General features: G+C 36.5%; 3 protein-coding genes across 3 annotated transcripts; 1 reads left to right on the top strand and 2 right to left on the bottom strand.

Annotated features, from left to right (window-relative positions):
* Positions 1-689: 689 nt before the first annotated feature.
* cryba1l1 (crystallin, beta A1, like 1) lies at positions 690-3,606 on the bottom strand. The gene is made up of 6 exons (XM_026256556.1): positions 3,367-3,606; positions 2,936-3,016; positions 2,564-2,682; positions 2,324-2,465; positions 1,171-1,313; positions 690-1,090 (listed from the first exon to the last, which is right to left on the bottom strand). The coding sequence occupies exons 1-6, from the start codon at positions 3,589-3,591 to the stop codon at positions 943-945; spliced, it is 858 nt and encodes a 285-aa protein (XP_026112341.1). The 5' UTR covers positions 3,592-3,606; the 3' UTR covers positions 690-942.
* Positions 3,607-5,028: 1,422 nt separating this feature from the next.
* Positions 5,029-7,440, top strand: crybb1l1 (crystallin, beta B1, like 1). The gene is made up of 5 exons (XM_026256542.1): positions 5,029-5,148; positions 5,239-5,357; positions 5,442-5,574; positions 5,652-5,794; positions 6,756-7,440. Exons 1-5 carry the CDS (start codon positions 5,056-5,058, stop codon positions 6,925-6,927), a joined length of 660 nt encoding a protein of 219 aa, XP_026112327.1. The 5' UTR covers positions 5,029-5,055; the 3' UTR covers positions 6,928-7,440.
* A 5,352-nt stretch (positions 7,441-12,792) lies between these two features.
* On the bottom strand, positions 12,793-20,895 carry cabp2b (calcium binding protein 2b). Its single transcript, XM_026256552.1, has 7 exons — positions 20,187-20,895; positions 19,405-19,647; positions 13,802-13,832; positions 13,579-13,710; positions 13,229-13,338; positions 13,003-13,150; positions 12,793-12,905 (listed from the first exon to the last, which is right to left on the bottom strand). The coding sequence occupies exons 1-7, from the start codon at positions 20,271-20,273 to the stop codon at positions 12,880-12,882; spliced, it is 777 nt and encodes a 258-aa protein (XP_026112337.1). The 5' UTR covers positions 20,274-20,895; the 3' UTR covers positions 12,793-12,879.
* Between the last annotated feature and the right edge of the window lie 1,192 nt (positions 20,896-22,087).

Below are 22,087 nucleotides of genomic sequence, written 5' to 3'. Positions count from 1 at the left end.
GCATAAGATAACATGCACTAACAATGAGCAATGTGTTTCACACCATTTATTAATATTTGTTAATGTTTATAAAAATGGTTGGTTACTTGTGAACTATATTATCAGTTATATATTAAAAGTTGGACGTATAAGTACATCCTGTACACTGACATAAAGATATATATATTATATAGCAAATATGAACTGCTTGATTGGATGTATTGATGGAAAATATTAACTTTATTATCGCTCAACTAAATGTAGATAAGGAATGAAGATATAAAAAATATTAACAGTGATTTTCTGTAAAGCTGACTTTGAATCAACAAAGATTCACAGCTTCTCTATTTCTACTGACTGTCTTATAACAATAACCACACAAAAATTGCAGATTTCAACATGAACATATGAGAAACTCATCAGGTTTGCTTTAATTAGAAGTATCAGCAGTGATTTATTATGAATTTAAGAAAAAAATCATGTGTAATAAATATCTTAAACTAGTCATTAAATGTCATTATTTTTAATACATTGGATTATGGATTGGTTCCAATGAAATGAATGTACTCTGTGTATCCCACATCCTGACACACAATAACTGCACAGAACTGAGTCACTGAAGTGAACACAAATTTATTTATTAAGTATTTATTTGTCTGATGTTTTTGTTCTGAGCTCTCAGCCAGTCCCCCTCCGGGGATATGGCTTAACTTAGCTTCGGTTTGCATTGGTTGTGTTGAGCACCTCGGGAGGGTGTTGTTTAGCACCTGACATTAGTCATAGTCAGAAACGTGATTGGCACCCTCATGTAAAATATGATGGTATGTGTGCCGTCTAGATATGTGTGTTCCTAGCAATAAAAAGACACTCATTAGGAAAAACAGTGTGAGTGTGTGTATGTGTAAAGTGTGTTTGTCGGGCGGCAGGGTGATCAGTGAAGTGTCCCCCGGTGAGCCTGAGCTCTTAGTGCTGGATTCTGCGGATGGACTGGATCTGAGGGGTCTGGCTGTGGGAACCCCAGTTTCTCCAGTGCTGAAAGTCTCCGCTGTGCCTCTCACACTCCATGATGTACTGCCTTCCCCTGTATCCTGGGAACTCGTAACACACAAAACTACACACATAGATGGAGAAACGAGTGTTAGGTACTTCTGTGCCAAAAGGAGAACATTAAAATACAGAGAAGAGACTCACGCGCCACACTGCACATGCATGGAGCCCACTTCAGGACCACACCATCCCATGGCCTGCAGAGAGGGGTAGTCATCACACAGCTCCACACTGCGGCCCAGGAAGTTCTCCCTCTCGAAGATGGTCATGCGACTGCTCTGGTGGGACTGAGGGGAGAGCGAGAGAGATTAACCCTTAATATCCACATATTCGAGAGATTACATCAGTGCTGTTGTTGTTAACTAAAACTATTAAAAACATTTCTGTTAATTAAATTAAAGCTGAAATAGAAGAATATTTGAAATAAAGATAAAAAAAAAACTTAAAACTAAAATGTTGCCTCTGCAGCTAACTGAAATTAAATAAGTTAAAATACCAAAATTACTAATTATAGTACTGAAATAAAAATAAAGCTAAATAGACATATTAACCGAAAGATAAAACACATATACAAAATATCTACCAGTATACTATCCATTAAGAATATCAAATGTTACCTGAATACATAGAGTATGCATGCATAAAGCAATATATACCATATATATGTTTAGGTAGATGCCTATATTTTTATGGGCTGCTAAACGCAAGCCATCCGCCATATTGGAACGAGCACATCCAGTCTGTAAACAATCGAGAGCAGGTAGCCTGTATGTATGCAACTCTGTATGAATATCTATATCTGCAATAGACTTCAGCAGATTATTTTGGTAAACTAACACAAAACAAGATGTAATTGTTCGCTAATATTACATTTAAAAGCTTTAATACTGAGTTAATACATATTAGAAACACAAACCACAAAATTCTACCTTGTGAAAGTTTATGCAGTTTTTTCAGGAATTTAAATCTCTGCATTTTTTACAACCAGAGACTGCTGTTGTGGTATCTCATTGACTGACAAAATCATTGAGTTTTATTGTGAGATGGTGAACATGTAGACAGTGTCAAATGTGGCATCTACCTTTATATATATTTCTAAGTATATAGCTAATCTCAACTGTTGACCTATTAGGGCTGCTATGTTGAAATCCCATGACCACTCCAATGCAACTTGATTTTTTTTCTTAAAATCTTGTTATGGAGACTTCACTTGTTGAATAAATATTACATATTAGCCAGCACAAAATACTGTATTCCTTTACGATTTCTAGTATATGAAAGGAAATGAATAACTCACAGCACAGTAAACAGGTCTAAAAGACATGAGTCTCTCCACATGGTAGGAGAGGTTTCCACTGTAGGCATCCCAGTGAGGATACTCTCCTCTCTCCAGGATGAACTGCTGTCCCTGGAAGTCGTGGTGCTCATAACCCACCCAGCTATTGAGAGAGAGAACATCCAGTCAAACATGGGCAAACACTACTGGCTGAAAGCTCCCTAGAGCATACTGCATGGAAGCACACATTCTGTAACTCACGCGCCACTCTCAACGCGAATAGAACGGATGTTGTCGAAGCCACACTCCTGGATGTTGCAGCATTCTGAAGTGAATTCCTGACATTTTCCCTGGAAGTGTTCCTGCTCAAATACAGTCACCTAGCACAGTAAAAGCACACAGGTTAAGTGTGTGGTGTGATTTTTAATTTTTTTTAAGTGTTTTCCTGTTATATACTTGAAAAAGTTCCTTAAAAATAATGATTTCAATGAAAATTTAGTTTGTATGCCAGGTTAAGGTGAAACCATATTCTATTGATCTGTTTCATTAATAACATTTGTGTGTGTGTGTGTGTGTGTGTGTGTGTGTGTGTGTGTGTGTGTGTGTGTGTGTGTGTGTTTAATGGCATTTTACCTTGAAGAAAGGGGCCATTCCCATGCCATAGTTCATCATGGGCATCATCATGGCGGATCGTGTGAACCTATACATCTTTATCTAAAAAAAAAAAAAAAAAAAAAAACATTAAAAAAGACCATAAAACTTATCAATGATATTAGCTGCAAATTTTGAAATGAAGTCAAATAAATACCACTTAAATGTTAGTAATGAACAAAACAAACCAAGCTAAACTGTTCTTTATCATTATTAAAGATGTGAAAAAGTTACTTTAATAATAATAGATATATACTAAAGTAGCTATTTTAGTAATAAAATGTAGTACAACTGTTAGATTTATATGAATCATAAACCACTCACATAATGTGGCCATATGATATTTGTAAAGTAGGCCATAATAAATGTATAATTGTGCCATGAGCTCCGTTAGATGTAATTTGGGATCTTACCGTTTTAGTCACTGAGCTCGAGTGTGGCACGCGCCTTAACGCCGGTTTCGCGTGGAGCTTTGAGAGAACCTGGCGCTTCGGTTTTATACCGACCACCGCGTGCGCGCACCCGCTATTGTGCGCGCCGGGTGCGTGAAGCGCGTTCTGGTGGGCTCGCGGGACAGACCACAGGGTCGCCAGCTCAGCATATACTATAGAAGTGCCACATGGGTGTTGTGAGTCCATTCACTGGCAAGTGCAGTGCAGTGTTTTGGGTGAAAGCAGGGCACACAAAGGGTTTGCTCCCAGTATGATCGCGCAGGTCAGCACTCCTGCTCACAATGCGCGCCAAATACTGGGATTAGCTGAGTGAACCTGCTCCAGCTGAGTGTGGGTTTGAAATGAAGAATCTGAGCTGCTATGGCTGCAGTGAGAAAAGTTACATTTTCAACCAAGTTCCCATTTTTGATGCAAGGGTGACATTCAAGATTGAGACCAAATATAAAAGTAGCTGCAATGTGTGAATAAATAATCCTATAGGCCTACTGACCACTTCTGAATGCCACTGGGACATTGATGGTTAGATCAAAATATAAATATATAAATACATATCAGCTGAACCCAAATCAACTTAGTTTAAGTTCTTTCAAAAATCAACCCCTCAACATGGTGGAATCCATGGTCGAAGGAGAACATGTTCACACAATATTCATGTTAAATTAGCAGATGATTGTTCACTAATGTTTTCTGTTGCACAACGTTTTTATACATTTATATTGTATTTATTTAATTAAGGTTTTTGTATGTTATAATAATTATTATTTACTATTTATTTATAAAATTACTTGTAGAAAAACCATATTGCGTGGATAAGGCAAATGTATAAAATATAAACTATATTTAAATTATAATAATTCAATCCTTTTATTTATTTATTTCTTTATTTAATTTTGTCTCCCCAGTGCTACATATATGATACATCCTTAGCCCCAAATGTACTGATAATATAAAAACTGTGTTAACCACTCTTAAATCACTGGTAAAGTGGTATAAAAAAGGGTCACATTCAGTAATTTTTTCAATTTCAGTCTCTCTAAAAATAAATAGTTTTTCCCCCATATTGTTTATTTATTAGGCTGAAATGTTGGAGCTTGTGTGGTGATATGTTTGAAGTTGGAACTCTGGCTCTCACATATACTCTTTTTCTCACTCTGCTGATGATGAGGGGCTTCTTTTCTGTGGAGTGTGCTGAACACGGCATGTTTCATTGTTTCAGTGTAATCCTCACAGACTCAGCGCCAGGGTATAAGAGCTGAGAGCACGGTCAGATGCAAACACTCTCAGAGTGAACCCTGGGTACGGACACACACTCACTGAATACAGGTAAGCACAATATCCACTCACACATACACATTCAACTATAACCTAACAGCTTGGAGAGTATAATGATTTGCATTACCATCATCAACACCAACACACTTCCCTTTGTCCCTACCACTTTGTTTCCCCCAAAGACCCTTATGTTTTATATTGTTTTTTGTCTTTTTCACTTCCTAAAACACTTCATCCCTGTCTTCCATCAAATATTTTAGTGGTCAGCACTGACATTTCTTTGAATTTAATTTCTCTAAATATCATTTTTATCTCTCATTTCTGACATATGAATATTCCTTGTTTTACTTCTCTATTATTAATTTTACCCCAGGCGCCATGTCTTCCAGTGGAGAAAAAAAGACTGCCTCCCAGACCGACGGCAAGGCAGCTCAGAGCAAGAAGTCTGAGATGGGCATGATGTCCTACAAGGTAAAGCTTTCAGATAAGCATTCACATGTGATTGTCTGCTTGGACATTGATTTATAAAATGATAATAATAGGTTTCTCTCTTTCCATTAGATGTATGTGTTCGACCAGGAGAACTTCCAGGGACGCATGATTGAGATTAACGCTGAGTGCATGAATGTTTGTGAAATGGGCATGGACAGAGTTCGCTCACTACGTGTGGAGTGTGGCCCGTAAGCATCTCTGCATCTATATTAAACATGCATGATTTAGAAACAATAACATACCTCACTCACCTCTTTATGCGCCCTCTGCAGTTTTGTGGGCTTTGAGCAGATGAACTTCTGTGGTGAGATGTACATCCTGGAGAAGGGTGAGTATCCTCGTTGGGATTCTTGGAGCAACTGCCAGAAGAACGACTACTTGCTTTCCTTCAGACCCGTCAGAATGGTGTGTAAATGCTCTCACAACTTTAGGCCCATTACTTGAATGCTTTCACAATGCGTTTATTGCATTTTCTCCTGCAGGACCCTGAGAAGCACAAGATCTGCCTGTATGAGGTGGGCGAGTACAAGGGCCGCAAGATGGAGATCATGGATGATGACGTTCCTAGTCTGTTCTCTTACGGATTCACCGACAGAGTTGGCAGTATCATGGTCAGCTGTGGAACGTAAGTGCACAGTATCTTTAGCCCCTGATGCTTCATTTGATGAAACCTCTGTGCATTTGTGGTGATCCCAAAAACTTGTCAGTACTGACAAACATGGCTGTCAAGAACTTATTAAACTGTAAACTAGAAGAAATACTTAAAAGAGATAATATAGATAGATATAACATTAACATATCTTGCACAACAAGATGCTTAAAATGCATAATTGAGATACTATTTTGATTTTTTTTTTAAATTAGTCTTTTTTGTCATTTTTATTAGTTTTTTATGTCTAGTTTTTATTCATTTTTTATTTCATCTATTCATCTATTATTTATTTCATCTAGTTATTTTAGTACATCAGGTTACTAAATGAAACTTGGCAACTAGCTGAAATAATATAATTATACTGTAAAAGTATTTTGTTAATTTATGAAAATCTTATTTTAATGATTTTAGTATATTAAATATAAGTATAAAATTAAATATATAAATCAGTGAGTTTATGAGTTTACGTAGTGTATTATCAAGGGTGCACAAACTAAAAAAAAAGCAACATAAAAGTATTTTATTGTATTTATTTATTTTTATGGTTTTAGCTTATATTTATAGTACATTTTAATTTTCATTTTAGTTAATATAATAATAAATAATGTATATCATTGCTCTTTTGTTGTTTTTGATTGCTTCTATTGTCCTGATTTGTAAGTCGCTTTGGATAAAAGCGTCTGCTAAATGACTAAATGTCTAAATGTAGTTAAAGTTTTCATAATTTAATTGTGTTTTGTCATTTTAATTATTATTTTCTTCTAATGTCTTAAACTCTTTATTAATTTTATTTTAATAGGAGCTACATTTTGCCTGGGAAACTAGCTGAAATAAACTAACTTTTAATTTTAATAACCCTGTTTTTATTTTATAATTGAGCTTATGCATAGTACAGTATCAAGGGTGCACAAACTAACCTCTCTGTTTTCTTCAGCTGGGTGGGCTATCAGTATCCTGGATACCGTGGCAGCCAGTTCCTGCTGGAGAAGGGTGAATACAGACACTTTAACGAGTACGGCGCCCGTTGCCCTCAGTTTCAGTCTGTGAGGCGTATCCGTGACATGCAGTGGCACCCACACGGCTGCTACACCATGGCCAGCAAGTGAAGCCCGGACCAGGAGAGGAAGAGGAGAGGTGGAGCAGAGGGAGAGGGGCACAAGAGGAAGGAGAGGAGGAGAGACATCTGAGAGGCTGCATCTTCCCTGTGTTGCTGTTATGAAGGGGCAGATGTTTTCGGGGTGACAGACTCCCTGGCTCACATTGCAGTCTGTGTCTGTCAAGCTGTTAAAGCCCAGCGGTGCTGTGATTCTCCCAGGCCTCTGGGTGTCTCTGTTTGGGACGGAGACACCAATAAAAACACTTCCATCTTCCTCCCTAGTTCCTCTCCTCTCTTTCACTCCTGCATGGCTTCTTTTTTTTTTCTTCCATAATTTATTTAATTTTTTTGTCATCTGTTCTTTCCCCGGCTCACATCCCCCTTGCCCCAGGAGGATGGAAAGAGAGAGGGAGAGATAAAGGGATGAGGAGAGGAAAGCTCCTGGGCCCTAGAAATCTCCCTTTGCCTGCTGTACAGAATCCTGGTCACCTTTTGAATAAAATGCTAAAAGCTTGATACCAAACTTTAGTCTTTGTGAATCTGTCATATAATCATGGCTGTCAATATAAATCATGAGACTCGCAATGAAACTTGCAGTAATAGGAAGAGAAATATGGTGCATTTGGGAAATATAATTTCAGTTTACATTAATAATAATAATAACAAAAGATGGTGATTGTAACATGATTGATAACATGATTGTAAAGCGCACTGTACAGAAGAAAAAAATCCCTACTTTCTCTCTGTTCTTATGTGCGTTCATAAATTTTATTAATTTGTATGTGTTCTATTTGGCAGTTGGCATACGACGTTATATTACTAATAACAGTGGTATATGAGAAGTTTAATACCACAGAAAAAAAAATAAAATACTGTCTGGCTTTTTCGAAACTGCTGTGTCTAAAAAGGTGGCATGCTATTTAGATCAGGGAGCCACCAGTAGACCCCGTTCATTACTGCATCTAACTGATGTAAATATATACTGAATACTGGAATAGATTGAAGGGAAAACAACGTTTTTGAATTAGTGTTCCCATCAACAGCATGTGAGCTAAACGTTGTCTTTTTTTAAAGACCCAGCCAGAAGATGGCGGTATATCCATGCATCCATCTGGACTGCTCTGCGAGTTAACATCACTGATCTATATATGCTAAATATAACAAATAAAAGTTTAAAATAAATAGGCCTATGTCCGAGTTAAGAGTCATATGATAACGTGAGCAGGAGGCCTCACATTACCACTCGACTCTACAAGAAAGAAAGACACGTCAGACCGTCAAACGTCCAAGGGGCCAGTACTGTAAGTGTGCACAAACAAAGAAAACTGAAAAAAGAAAAAGTCTGTCAGTGCAACTCAACAATCCTTCAGTCAGACGATACCAATGAAGTAAATTGGACACGTCACATTACCATATCTGAAAGACTTTGCAGACCAAAAATTAAAATAAAAAAAGTTCTCATGCACTCTAAAAACGGCTGGGTTATTTTTTAACCCAAAATGCTGGGTTGAGTATGTTGGGTCATTTTGTTGGGTTATTTTATTTCTTTTTAAACACTTTTGGGTAGTTTCAGTTTACCAGGTGTTGGGTTAAACCTGCTGGGTTGAGTCGCTGGGTTGTTTCAGGCCAGCGCTGGGTTATTTAACGCGCCTTGAAGATGTTTAAATCGCTCCCCAACTGTCATTTTGCAAGAACAACGGGGCAAAGCCACGGCTTTCAACTGTTTTAAGGTAAGTTTATTTAATTTGTTCTTTAATAATTATTATAAATTGGCAGAATTATAACTTTTTTTGCGACAACGATACTGTTAAACGTCTACAGGCCAACATTATTTACGTTAAATGATGAACTGTTTAACGTTACCTCAAACGGGCAACGTTACATGACTCGCATAATCGTGTTAAGGTATCTGAGACGACAGATTAATACAGTTTTATTAAGTTTCAGACAGTGACGGATGGCTGAAATATGCGAATACCTGTGAAAATAGAGGAAAAAGTAGTTTCTGACACTGAAAAGCGAATTTGACATTTAAGTGAGTCAAATGAGTTCAAAAAGTGAATACGACTTTCTGCTCTAATGTAAACGACTAACGTTACAGTTGTCCATATCGACATGTAAATCATATAAATTACGTACAATATAGTCGGACCGCTGGTCTAAGAGAACCGACGATCCGGTTCAAATAAATCGGTTCAGTAATCCTCGAACAAAGTGATTCCCGGAAAAGAATCGACGTCTCAGGGCATTTCAATGTGCGCGCACGCACAGCGAGTGACGTAGGCCGCGTTAGTGAGGTGATTTGATGCTTGTGTGGTTTATAAAGTATTTTTACATGCATATTATAATTCAAAATGTTTTTTTTTCCTGTCAGAAAAGCACAAGGATACATTTGTGAGAGAAAAACTCTTCGAGTGCAGTCTTATTGAGGCGTCTAACGGTAAGTTCTTGTTTATTATTCATTTTACATAATTGTTTGTCTGTGATAATCAACTAATTTAACGTTAACCCTCACGTAACTTAAACGCACATAGATTTTTATTTCGTGTTATAGTTAAAGCTGCACTTAGTAACTTTGTGTTCAGAATGTACATAATTTATGAGCGTAAACATCATAAACATCCAGATCGTGTTTTTGACTTGTCCTTATCACTTTGGTACACCTATAAGTGTTTATATATGGACTGTTTTAAAGCTGCGGAGTAGCCCAGTACCTGCGTGACTTGTCATAGAAATATCTGTGTGCACGCATTCAGTGTGATCGCCCTTATCTGTGCCAGTGACTGTGTGTGTTTGATATAGCCAGCATATTAACATAAAACTGTGATTTATAATGACTGGAAAATCCCATTGAATAGACAGTTTGAAAGCACACCTTTCAGCCAATCACTAGAGCAAATTCTGCTTCTGTAGACCAACTCATAGGTGAATTTAACAAATAATCATGATGGTTAAATTTCATGATTAACTTCACACAGTTAATTGAACTGAAACACTGTTATTAAAACCTTTTTTTATATATTTTTTACTTTATTTTAAAGGTTGGAACAAACATGGAATTCCTTAACTGAGCAGAGTCCACAAAACCCCATCCAATTGTCGTGGCGATTTAAAAATGCCAGCAGATCTCTCAGGCATTGATCATAATCAATGGACAGGTAAGGATATTCTGGACTATTTTCAAAAGGAATTGCAAATTGTATATTTAATAGCATTTTTCCACATGTGGACGCATACATTGTCACATAGTCCAAATGCAATTGAAAAGCATTTGCATTTCAGATGCTTTACACAGAAAGCTGTCAATTTGTGTCAAGGGTGGGACTATACTATGGCGTGTTTTTTATTGGGATATATTCTGAAGTTTTTAACCCAAATCTCTCACTGTTTGCACTCTGATGCACGTCAGCAAAACAACATTGCAGTTCTACTCTTATTTACCTATTTGCATCTTACCCTACATTTTATTCATCAGGTGAAAAGCATTTGGTTATTGGTGAATATTGACCAATAGTACCATGTGGTTCTAACTGTTAGCAGGAGATAGTAGCTGCATTTGGGGTAAAAATTACAGAATGATTTATTGTGTGAGGTGCCAAGAATATAGGGAGATCCGGGTTGCACTGTCTGTTCTTTAACACGCATCTCTCAGAGCGGCAGATGCCTTTAGTAGTGCCTTAACCTCCATTGTTCAAAGCATTTTGGCACAATTGTCTTTGAGTGACATCACCTCCCAATACAAATACTCTCCATAGTAGGGTCCCACCTCTGGCAAAAATTGACAGTTTTCCATGTGAGGCATTGGAAATTCAGATGCTAAAGTAATTGCGATTCCATTTGAGTTTTGGCAGGTAACATGTACGACACAGTGAAAAAACAGACATGGTAATTAATAACACCTCATGTACTTGTTCTTATGTTGCATCTATGCTAACATTAGTCTGTTTCTGTCTTATTCCGAGGTCACCGTAGCCACCAGATCCAGTCTGTATCCAGTTCAGAGGGTCACTGCAGTCACCCGGATCCAGTATGTATCCAGACCAGATGGTGGATCAGCATCTAGAAAGGACCTCTACTGCCCTGAAAGACAGCGGAGACCAGGACAACTAGAGCCCCAGATACAGATCCCCTGTAAAGACCTTGTCTCAGAGGAGCACCAGGACAAGACCACAGGAAACAGATGATTCTTCTGCACAATCTGACTTTGCTGCAGCCGGGAATTGAACTACTGGTTTCGTCTGGTCAGAGGAGAACTGGCCCCCCGACTGAGCCTGGTTTCTCCCAAGGTTTTTTTCTCCATTCTGTCACCGATGGAGTTTTGGTTTCTTGGTTTTCCTTAGTTGGGGACCATTAAGATCAAGCGATATCATCGACTTGATTGCACAGAGGGACGATACATCACTGAATCAATGATGAACTGACTTTAACTGAAAACTGAGTGTTTACTGTTGTCCCTTTGCATTATTACACACTATTTTCCTATTTAGTACTGTAAAGCTGCTATGATGCAGTATTTGTTTAATATGACAGGCTTATTAGTCATAATAAATGGAAAATACAGCTGCAAACGGACTTTGCTTTTCCATTTGAAATTTGGCAGTCACTGTGCATTCATGAAAAATGAAACAGTAATTTTTGTTCAGTGTTTTTGAAAGTGTTTTTGTTCAAGATTTGCAATTGTGTTTGGATTTTGTCACATGGAAAACGCAATTGAAAATATAATTTGCAATTCCTTTTGAAAATTGTCCTTCCATTGACAGGCTCTATAGCAGAGTACACTGCTCTCAGGTGCAGATCTTTGCTTCAGAGCTTAAGTGTTTGACAATAGTTCACCCAAAAATGAAAATTGTCACTAATTATTCACCCTGGTCTGAAAGCTCTCGAATATCATCGAAAATATCTTAACTTGTGTTCTGAAGATGAACAAAGGTCTTACGGGTTTGTAACGACATGAAGTTGAGTAATAAATGACAGAATTTTCATTTTTGGGTGAACTATATGTTGAACTACCCTAAGCAGTGCACATCTACCTACATAGGAGTCTTTATATACTTGATATACATTTAAGGACATCTTTAAATGATTTTACATTTAAATTTAAAGAATGTTAATTGTCAATGTCATTTCACTGTGTATTTAAATAGCTAAACATGTCAAAATGTAATAGTTAAACAGCTAGACACAGGTCATTCAGAAATAATTTTCTTATTTATTGCAATTGTAATTCTGTGATTTTTATTTTAATTATTTATTTTGCATTTGCTGGAAACAAAAAAAATGGAAAATTCCATATTGTTTGTCATTGGAACAAATTTTTGAATGTCAGATGGCATTAAAATAATTTTTTAACAGTCTAAATAACCTGTATTCTTCATTATTTATTAATCCATGATTGCTTTGTTAAGCAAAAGTGAAATTATGAGAATAACCCAGCAAGAATAACCCAGAATCATAAAAATGCAAACCCACAAATGGTAAAAATGACTCTAACTTGGGTTTTCTAAATAACCCAGCATGCTGGGTTAAAATGTGTAAACCAGCATGCTGGGTTACTTTAACCCAGCACGTGTTCTGTCCAATATTTACCCAGTGCTGGGTTGCCAATTGGGTTATTTTTAACCCAGCCATTTTTAGAGTGTGGGTATTGTAATTTTCAAGAAGACAAGGCATAAACAAGTAATTAACAAACTACTGTATTCCAAAGGTTTTTATTAAAAAACACACTATACAAATTCAATACACTCGTAATCAGACAAATATATTTTTGAAACAGTACATTTACAACATTAGTCTATTGAAATGAGACACTGCTCTTTTGCTTAATAATGCTTATTAATAATATTTTATTTTTTTACAAATTGTATCTCATGTGGCATAGGTTATCGAAGACATTCAGATTGCTGCACCATATGTCCCTCTTAGAGTCTCATAATGAAAATAAAGTCTCTCTGTTTGGCTTTCGTCAGCGTGACATCATCCTCACAAACTCTGAAAAAATGAGTGAGGAAGAACAAAACAAAAAAGTAAACAGTAGTTTACAATAGTTTGAGCAAGTTATTTTATTATTTGTCCATCATTCCTTTACCTTCAAAATCAACAAGTCCGTCCCCGTTGAGGTCAGCATCATGAAGTATATCGTCAATATCCCTGGAATTTAGCTGCTCCCCCATCAGCTTCTTCATGGCTTCTCTCAGTTCTGTGATGCTGATTTGTCCATCTCCATTAGAGTCAAACTGCACAGCAGTAAATTGTCAGTAAGGCCACTGACGGCTGCAGTCAGCACAGTTGTACATGTAAGTGAGTGTGTTTACCTCTTTAAAGGCATCTCTCAGCTCCTTGACTCCAATCATGTCTGCTGTCTCTGCCAGCATTTTGGGGCCCATGAGCTCCACAAAGTCTTCAAAGTCAATTTTACCCCCACCTAAAAAATACAGGAATATATGACTTCAAATATATTATTTTTCTCTTTAATGAAATACAAATGTTTAATATCCATTATCATATATATATATATATATATATATATATATATATATATATATATATATATATATATATATATATAAACATGGTCTCAGTGTTTACACTATAACACAATACGATAATGTCTGGATGAAGGCACACAGATCATAAATGCTCTCTGAAAGATGATGTAACTCACTTATTTGTTGACTCAGTTCAATGAGTTCCATCTCTGTTGGCATGTATCCCATCGTCCGCATGCATTCGCCCAGGTCCCTGCAGTTGATGTAGCCTTTGTTCCTATCAAACTCCTTAAAGGCTTCTCTTAGTTCTGCATTAACACAAGGATGGAGGTGATGAAATGCATGAACAGGTTGTTTTCCAATCTGACACTTCGTGAGGTGTGTGGTTTCTGTGAATACCTTCTATCTCTTCTGGACGCAGTTCCCTGTCCTGTTAAATGAAGACATAAGAAAGATGTTAAACACAGATGCACTTGAAGACATGTCTCTATTTGGCATTATCTCTGAATCTGAATCATCAAATAGACTCAAACAAAACACATGGGTGGGGACATGGAAAAGAGAAAGTTGGGCAAAATGCGTATTTGAGGACTAGTAATGTAGTGAAATGGGTAGTCACTAGATTACACTGTCAAAATTGTCTGGCAACAGCTAAAAGATAAGGAGATTTGGGGGTTTAACCTGAACCCTGGAGAACACAGAGAAAGACGCAACACATTGTGAAGAGAGCGGCTGAGGTTAAACAAAGTGCCATAGATGATTCTCTTTTCCATTTACAGCTTTTTGTATAATACCCAATACCTTATAGCACACACACACACACATACACACACACACATTCGTATAAACCGGAGGATTACATATGCCACAAATCCAGTGCTAAATCCTTTAGTTAACTGAGTATCCTCACATTTCTTTTTAATACAAAGCATTGTTAAAATGTTTCATTCATCTCAACAAGAGATATTTTATATGGATAAAATCATATATTCATATATAAATATTACATAAAATATCAGTGTTGAAAAGAGTTGCGCTGCTTAATTTTTAATTCATATAGATATACTTTTTTGTAAGAATAAAATGTCAAAATATGGGTGAAATAATATTACGCTGTCATTCATTCAGCATTACAGATATGTTTATGTAAAAATGAAGGAGCCCCTCAGATTTGAGGACCAGAAGCAACTATGTATCTATGAATGTATGTATTTATATGTGACTCTGAAGACTGGAATAATTCCTGCTGAAAATTTCACATTTAACTAATAAATTATAATTTAACTGTTAACTGTATTTTTGATCAAATAATTGTGGCCTTGGTTAGTATAAGAGATAAAATCATACTTTTCCCCAACTATTGAGTTGTAGCTTAGTTGCATGGCAGCCAATAGGCTTTAACCTAACAAACCTGCAAACAGCTTTTTTAACCACTTTGAGGTTCCATAAAGAACTGTATTTCTTACAACTGTCCGCATGATCTTTTACAACTAGAAGAGGGAGTGAAATGTGGATGATTCCCAATGATGATGAGAAAACTGCTGAAATAGCTCAGATGATCTTTTGGATGAATGTGAGGGGAGAATGTAGATGCTAAAAACTGTGTTTTCAATTTTTCAAAGTACATACGAGCTGTGACTTTGCGAAGCCCTGTCTTAGGAAGATGCATGCTGGTCCAACGATGTTTTGCAGCATGGTGCAGTTTTGGACTAGTGCATTCAGAGGCCCCTTAAACTCAGAAGTTACTTCATTTTCTCCATCTGCTTCTCCGAGTGGGCGGGGCCCTGGCACCACTGGCCCAACCCCTTCACCCTCTGCCACACCCTTAGAGTGGGGCCACATTTTGCTTGAGTCATAATCTAATTAAGCACAGTTTAGTCAATTTGTTTGACACGTCCTTAAACTACTGAAGTATTATAATTTTAGTTTTGAAGTAAGTTTTGAAGTATGCTTTCTCTCCCACTCATTTCAATATAATAATTAACACAAACACACAGTTCCCTGATATATAGGCCCTGACCTTTAAATATGTTTATCTTACCTTCTTAATTTTGCTTTTCATTGATGGTTTGGTGCAATTTTCCATGCCTTAGTCCTCAGTGAAGATTCCCACCTCTCCTCTTCTGCCCTTTTTATGTAATTAATTTATTGAGTGGACTGGCAATACAATACTCACCTGCTTCCATAATAAGCTACTTAAAGTTCATATTGTTTAGTTTCTAAAAACAACCCAACAAATGTATCTATAAATCTTTGCATTCTTTCTCATCTCAGACCCTTCTCTTATAACTATCAGACAAAGCAAAATACAAATAACACTAATGTTTCATACTTTTACCTATTTGTGTCATCTTCATATCTCGCTTAATCAATCTCTGCGTCTCTCCCTCTCTCCCCTATCCACTCACTTTCCTTACAGATTGCGGTCCTTGCAAAGGATTTCATTTGCAAGCTGAAAGAGAGGGATGCAGAGTAGGAGGGGGCGGTAAGGGAGGGTGAGAATTAGACGAGAAGATGAGAAGCTTTTTTAATCCACCCCTCTATTTCAGATTAAAGTCAGAGAGCCATGGGATGATGTACAGAGAGTGAGAAAAAGAGAACAAGGAGATTCGAGGAGAAGCAAACAAGTGCAAGGAAGAGCAGTGGTCGATTAATCTGCGACATTTATTCATTTTGCTAATATTTTTCAGTGACTAATATTTTTTCTTTTTCAGAGAGTTTGAAGTACATATTGGGCAAAATAAGTGTGCATTTAATTCACAATGTATTGCTCAGCATTGAAATAACATTAAATTATTACATTTAAAAAAATAAGTTGATGTGGCGGCACATTTTTAATTTGTTTTTCAAAATGTAATCATAAATCAAATATAAAAATGATTTTAAAATTGATACATTATTTTAACAAAGAAAATTCTCTCATCAAATAATAATGTGTGACTGTTCATACAGACTCCCTTTGTGTTGTTACAAGATGCTCATCTCAAAATCTGACTTTTTTTCACCATTATTAGAGCAAACAAAGACAAACCAAATACTAAGACATTCTGAAATTCACGTTAATTTTTTCATCTGAACAGTTTACTCAAATTGTTGTAGTCAGAATATAATTTTTCTTAGTTGTCTCAGATATTACAGGTAGATCATTAAGAAAGTGTTCTTAGCTTGTAAAATTATTATGACGAAGATGATAGAGAAATAGGAATGAAGAATACAGGAGGTTTAAAAAACAAAACATTACTGAGGTTGAAGCTGTGTGCACGTGTGATAATCCTGGACTAATCAGAACACACCTTTGGGCAGATGAACAGAGAACCGCTCTTTAATCCGCACTCATATTTTAGTAAATCCCAGTGACATTGCCCTGCGTTTCCAGCCTGTCAGAACTATAATCTACTCTAATCCACACACATACATGTTCAAGTATTAAAATGTTTTTCTGTGCCAACATTATGGTTTGCTGTTTTTAAAAAAGATCAACAATTAGATGAACGCTATTATTTATTGTAATAATAACCATCATGACGCAAGTGTGGTGTGTATGAGGAGGAATTTGTTTAACTCTGCATTTTTGGGCCAACATGACAGATTAGAATCAAATCAGACGAGGTCACTCTATGAGCAGCAGAGCATTGTGGGACTGGAGTCCCAGCTGTGTTTGTGTTCACATTGTGTGTAGTGAGTGACAGAGAGACATGTCAGGACAGTTTGGTTGGTTTTAGATCAAGGATCTTAAAAGTAGTGGCCACTAGGAGGTACTGTCAGTCTGCAAAATATTTGATTTATAATAAATAAAATAATAAACCCCTTTTTTATATATTTTAAATATTTAATTTGCCAAACAATAAGTTACATTTATAACACACATCACAAATGGGTCTTTACATGCACATGAAAATCTAAATATGAATTTATGTTTTAGAAAGTGGATGTCTCGCAATCATCTTTTTGGGGGGTCCATGGCATCAAATAGTTTCAAAGCTCCTTTCCTAAACTACTATCTTTAAAGCTGTGTTAATAGCTATATATAAACTATTAAAATTCATGCATGGTTATATATAAAAAAAGAAAAAACACCTTAATTTGTTGCCACAGTTCAACTGGCCCGAGATGATAAATAAAACCTAGCTATCAACCTCTCTGTAGTTTGAGAGCCTTGTTTTTGTAGTCTGACATATGTGTAGTGGGGGCTTAATTTATTATTAAATCGATTTCAGTGGAGAGTAACTCACATATCAAGTTCAAATCTCCAGCTTTATTCACTGACTTGAAGATAACCAGATGTCAGACTAGTCAACCTAAACTATGTGTTAACTCTTTTATCAAACAATACCCATTCTCAGGTGACTTAAACTAATGGATAGAGTTTCAGTGAATGCTCTAATGATAATTACCGTGCAAATGTACATTTTTAATACAATATAACCTATAATAATTCATTTTTTAATTTGTACTTTTGATTTCATGTAGGTAGGCAATAAAAGATGTTAATACACAGCTTAGGCAATGACTGCATGCATCATACTAAATTAGATTGGGTTTCTAGTGTGCTCACTGCTGGTGATTCAAGCTCAATATCAAGTGATTAGCACTGGATGCAAGGTTATCCTAGTGTAGGAATGCAACACCACAAGACTAAGATCAGGTCATGAGCAGGTGAACCACAAGGGGACAGATGTGCTTGTTAGGACAGTTCCTTAACCTGTTATCTCATGTCTGACAGTCACCTAACCACCTATCTGCTAATGAAGTTAAGTCCCTCCAGGACACCCAGAACATTAACATCATATATTCAAAAAGCATATACTGTAGAAAAAAAAAAAAAAAAAAAAACATATACTGTTTTGCCAGGCAACCATAAAAATTTACTTCATGTGTTTACATCTAAATGAACTGGTTTCATTCAATAAAAAATATGACTGAATAGTAAACTAAATTATAATATCATTAAGACTAAAATATGAAATAAAATTAAATAACCAAAACATGTAAACAAAAGATATAACTGAAGAAAATATAACAAAAACTCCAGTAAGTTTAACTTTAAAAAAAAGAAAGAAAATGACTAAACGACTTAAAAAAAAGAAAAAAAAGAATGACACTTATATAACACTAATAACACTAAAATAGCACTGTTACTTAATCAGCCTGACTTTGCTCCAGTGAAATTATTTTAAATGATGTTATGACTTGGAAAAAACCGTTAAACACCACCTAGATAACACAATGCTGTGTTTTTGAAAACATTTGTACATTGCATTCACAATTAGAATCATCCAAGCGTACCATACAGGTGAAATATACAGCTAAAAGGAGGTTGTGTTTTCTCTGTTGCGGCTCCACAGCACAGTACACATTAGACTTTCATCCAATGTTGAGTGTTTTAAATATTTTTCTCTGGCTTTTGCATCAATGTAATTTTATTAACCAGGGTGTTCTCTTGCTAGTCTATCTGTTTCCTTGTATTGTATTTTCTTTTAGTGTGTATTTGATTTTTTTTAAATGTTTTTAGACTGTACAGCACTTTGGTCAGCAGCTGCAGTTTTAAATGCACTTTAGAAATAAAAAATGCCTTGCCTTGCCTTGCCTAGTCAAATATCATGATGGATACGATACCATTTAATCAAAATAAATGTTGGGTCTGACTCTGAGCTTCCAGATTTTCAAGTTTGTGATCAACAGTTACTCTTACAGTGAGTGTCACTTAGAATAGAAAAGAAATGAGTTGGCGGAGCTCAACAAGGGATCGTCTGTTTCATGTATCAACAAAGTTACCTAACAGAGCAGGCACAAGGAATACCCATGAGACTAAAGACCTGCTATGGGCCTTCAGTAGTCTGATGTATACCACTCGAGTTCTATTAATATAAGAAATTTTGGTTGAAATATCACAACAAATAACGTGAAAAAAGAAGGTAGTTTTGAGACAGCTATAGGTAGAAGGGCATGAAATGGCAGCATGTGTATGTGATATGAATTGTTGCCAGCTTGTGTACTCTTACTTGACCAAAAACAGAATCCACGATGGTTCTCAGGTCGAGTTCCTCCTTCTCCTTCGGTTCCCCAGTCTTAGCAGGCTCCTCCTCTTCTTCCTCCTCACCATCTCCACTTCTGCTGGGTGGATGGAGGGGCTGATTCTTTCTCTGTCCCATTTTAGGTCTTAAATTACTGTTAAATACCTCCACAACACCCATTTCAACTTGCTTCCTCTGTTTCTCCACCTTCTTCTTGATTGCGGCCTGGACCTGTCAGAAGACACAGGAGATCAGCCATCCTAAACCAAGCTGATGATTAATCAGCAACCGGGGACATTTACAGCTAATTATAACAATAATTGAATGGGAGTGAAGGACACATAAGGTTTGATTAGAGTAGAGATGTCTGAGATGTGCCTAGCCTCGCCTGAAATTTAGGTGAGAGTAGCAATTGCAGTGAAGAGTGAAATAAGCAAAAAGGTTTACTCAACAATGTCTTCTATTGGTCAGACAAACAGATAGCCCCACCCCCAAATTTATGTCATTTTGCCAGACTGGTCAGAGCACTAAAAAAAAAAAAAATTATAATAACCCCGGGCCAATGCTCTGATAGTGTCAGAGTTTACACTTTTCATGGAAATCATTCTACCAATGATTTAGGTATTTTTTGTGCATATTATCCTGGGATAAAGGAAAACATTACAAAAATGACTCACGTTGCCTTTTAAGCAGATTATATTAAGAACTGAATATTTTAAAGACAAATGTCTATAAAATGCACATAGAAGCACATGCATGCACAACTCTACCTGTTTGGCTGTTCTCTCCGGTGGAGCACTCATGCCGCTGGTACTATCTGCCCCTCCTGCTGATCCTTCTCGAATAATCATGAACATCCCTGCAACAATGGCACGCTCTCTCTTTCTCTTCCTCTTCTTTCTCTCTCTCTCTCTCTTTCTCTCTCTCTCACACACACACACACACGCACACAGTAAGACAACACCTGTTTTACCCCTCCCAGTATGGGCCTATCTGAAGTTTCTTCCGTGCAATTACAATTGTTACTCTCCTGTGAATTTTTCAGAACTGTTTTCAGTAACTCAAGCTGAATTAGGAAGACGTGGCAAATGTGGTAATTGTTCTTTAAAAACCAAAAGAAATCAATTTGAACCTCTTTCTGCTTTTTCACATCTTTCAGTCTATACTGATCCCTCTCTCTTTCTCTCTGTCAGACTCTAGCATCTGCTCCTCTGTACAAGTCCACAGAATATCATCCTTCTCCCTGCCCATGTGTGTTTTATCCAGGAGGGCAAAGAAAGACTAAAGGATACCGTGTCTGCTTTTTGGCTTTCTAACATTCAGGAGGTGACACTCTATCCATCTGATACCTCTCTCCTTATCTTTCATTGCCCTTTTCCGTCTGAGTTGCAGGCTGTATTCTAAAGTGCATTGGATTGGTAAGATAAGGGGTTTCTGTATCAGCAGTAAAAAAGCAACAAAGGATATATGAAATCTCTCTCTAACACACACACACAAACACACACACACACACACAAACACAACCTATACAATGTTTCTGCTGTGCTTATAGAAATAGAGTATCAGCTATTTTTTAAAGGTTTTTTATTTATCTGTCACATTACCAAAAATTATGACGAAGATTACCAGAAAATTAAGATTTTGGAATCTATAAATTAAGTATTTAAACAAAAACAAAAAAAGGCAAATAGGTGCTCTGAATCTCTGTGAAACTGCTTTGACACATTGTATAATGCGATATAGAAATAGAGGTGAATTGACTTGACTAAATCATTTCAATGTATTTTAGTATTATTATTGTAGAACAAACATCAGAAATAATCCATGGTTGTTTGTACAGTGATCTCTGTTTCAGTCATCCTGAAATCTAAACCTGGATCTGTTCTTATCTGATGCCACAACAATCAGCCTCTATTTCTTATGATTCTGTTACTGAAGTAATGGGGAAGCTTACTTTTAAACAAGCTTTCGACATGTCTAAGCAGAAACATTTCATAAACTGAAATGGTAATTTACACTAGAACCTTTAAATGCAATTAATTTGGGATTATGCCAGGTTATGTGGTGTGGCAGTAATAGGATATATAAGTTCAATAACTTCAGATGCAATCTCATTGCAGATTTGTATGGGACATAAACCATGATGACCTCATTGCAGACAGTTTATATGCCCACATTTGTGGTCCCAGCCTTATTTAAACATTAATCTGATCGGATCAGTACATTGAAATGTATTTCCCAACATAACCACTCTGCTCAGTTTACCTTAAACTTAATATTTAAGCAGATTCAATGATTATTGCATGAAATCTTTTCTCTTTCTGTCAACTCCACCTGATAATTTATGATTTATGGATAAAGAGCTACACTCAGTGAGGGAGGAAGAGAAAGCTCAGTAACGGAAAATGAAAGAGAAGTAAAAAAACAGGAGTATTTGTACATCAGACATGATGAACACAGGGTGAGGGGAGAAGAGAGGATGCAATTTACTGACGACAATACCGAAATGTAAAACTGCAGGATTGAGTAACAACTCCTGGATTTTACAAAGATATCTAATTGCAATCTATCAAATGATAGGGAAAACATATGAGGAGAGAGGGATATAAAGAGAGAAATAGAGACTGAAAGGGTAGGGAAAGGGGTAATTGGATATAAATAACAAATAAGA

The sequence above is a fragment of the Carassius auratus genome, unplaced genomic scaffold (assembly GCF_003368295.1).
Source record: "Carassius auratus strain Wakin unplaced genomic scaffold, ASM336829v1 scaf_tig00214077, whole genome shotgun sequence".
Taxonomy (NCBI): Eukaryota; Metazoa; Chordata; class Actinopteri; order Cypriniformes; family Cyprinidae; genus Carassius; species Carassius auratus.
Note: the sequence above shows the minus strand (reverse complement) of the source record. Positions and strands in the feature narration are given on the sequence as shown.

Bases quoted from the DNA above. Each gene is read 5' to 3' on its own strand.
- cabp2b (XM_026256552.1), bottom strand. From the start codon at position 20,273: ATGTTCATGATTATTCGAGAAGGATCAGCAGGAGGGGCAGATAGTACC. The intron at 19,648-20,186 runs GTAGAGTTGTGC...GTCTTCTGACAG, and splicing joins CGGAGAGAACAGCCAAACAG to GTCCAGGCCGCAATCAAGAA. The intron at 13,711-13,801 runs GTATTCACAGAA...GTGTTAATGCAG, and splicing joins GCGTCCAGAAGAGATAGAAG to AACTAAGAGAAGCCTTTAAG.
- crybb1l1 (XM_026256542.1), top strand. From the start codon at position 5,056: ATGTCTTCCAGTGGAGAAAAAAAGACTGCCTCCCAGACCGACGGCAAG. The intron at 5,149-5,238 runs GTAAAGCTTTCA...TCTTTCCATTAG, and splicing joins TGGGCATGATGTCCTACAAG to ATGTATGTGTTCGACCAGGA. The intron at 5,358-5,441 runs GTAAGCATCTCT...CGCCCTCTGCAG, and splicing joins CTACGTGTGGAGTGTGGCCC to TTTTGTGGGCTTTGAGCAGA.
- cryba1l1 (XM_026256556.1), bottom strand. From the start codon at position 3,591: ATGGACTCACAACACCCATGTGGCACTTCTATAGTATATGCTGAGCTG. The intron at 2,466-2,563 runs GTGAGTTACAGA...CTCTCTCAATAG, and splicing joins ATTCGCGTTGAGAGTGGCGC to CTGGGTGGGTTATGAGCACC. The intron at 1,091-1,170 runs GTGAGTCTCTTC...CTATGTGTGTAG, and splicing joins ATGCATGTGCAGTGTGGCGC to TTTTGTGTGTTACGAGTTCC.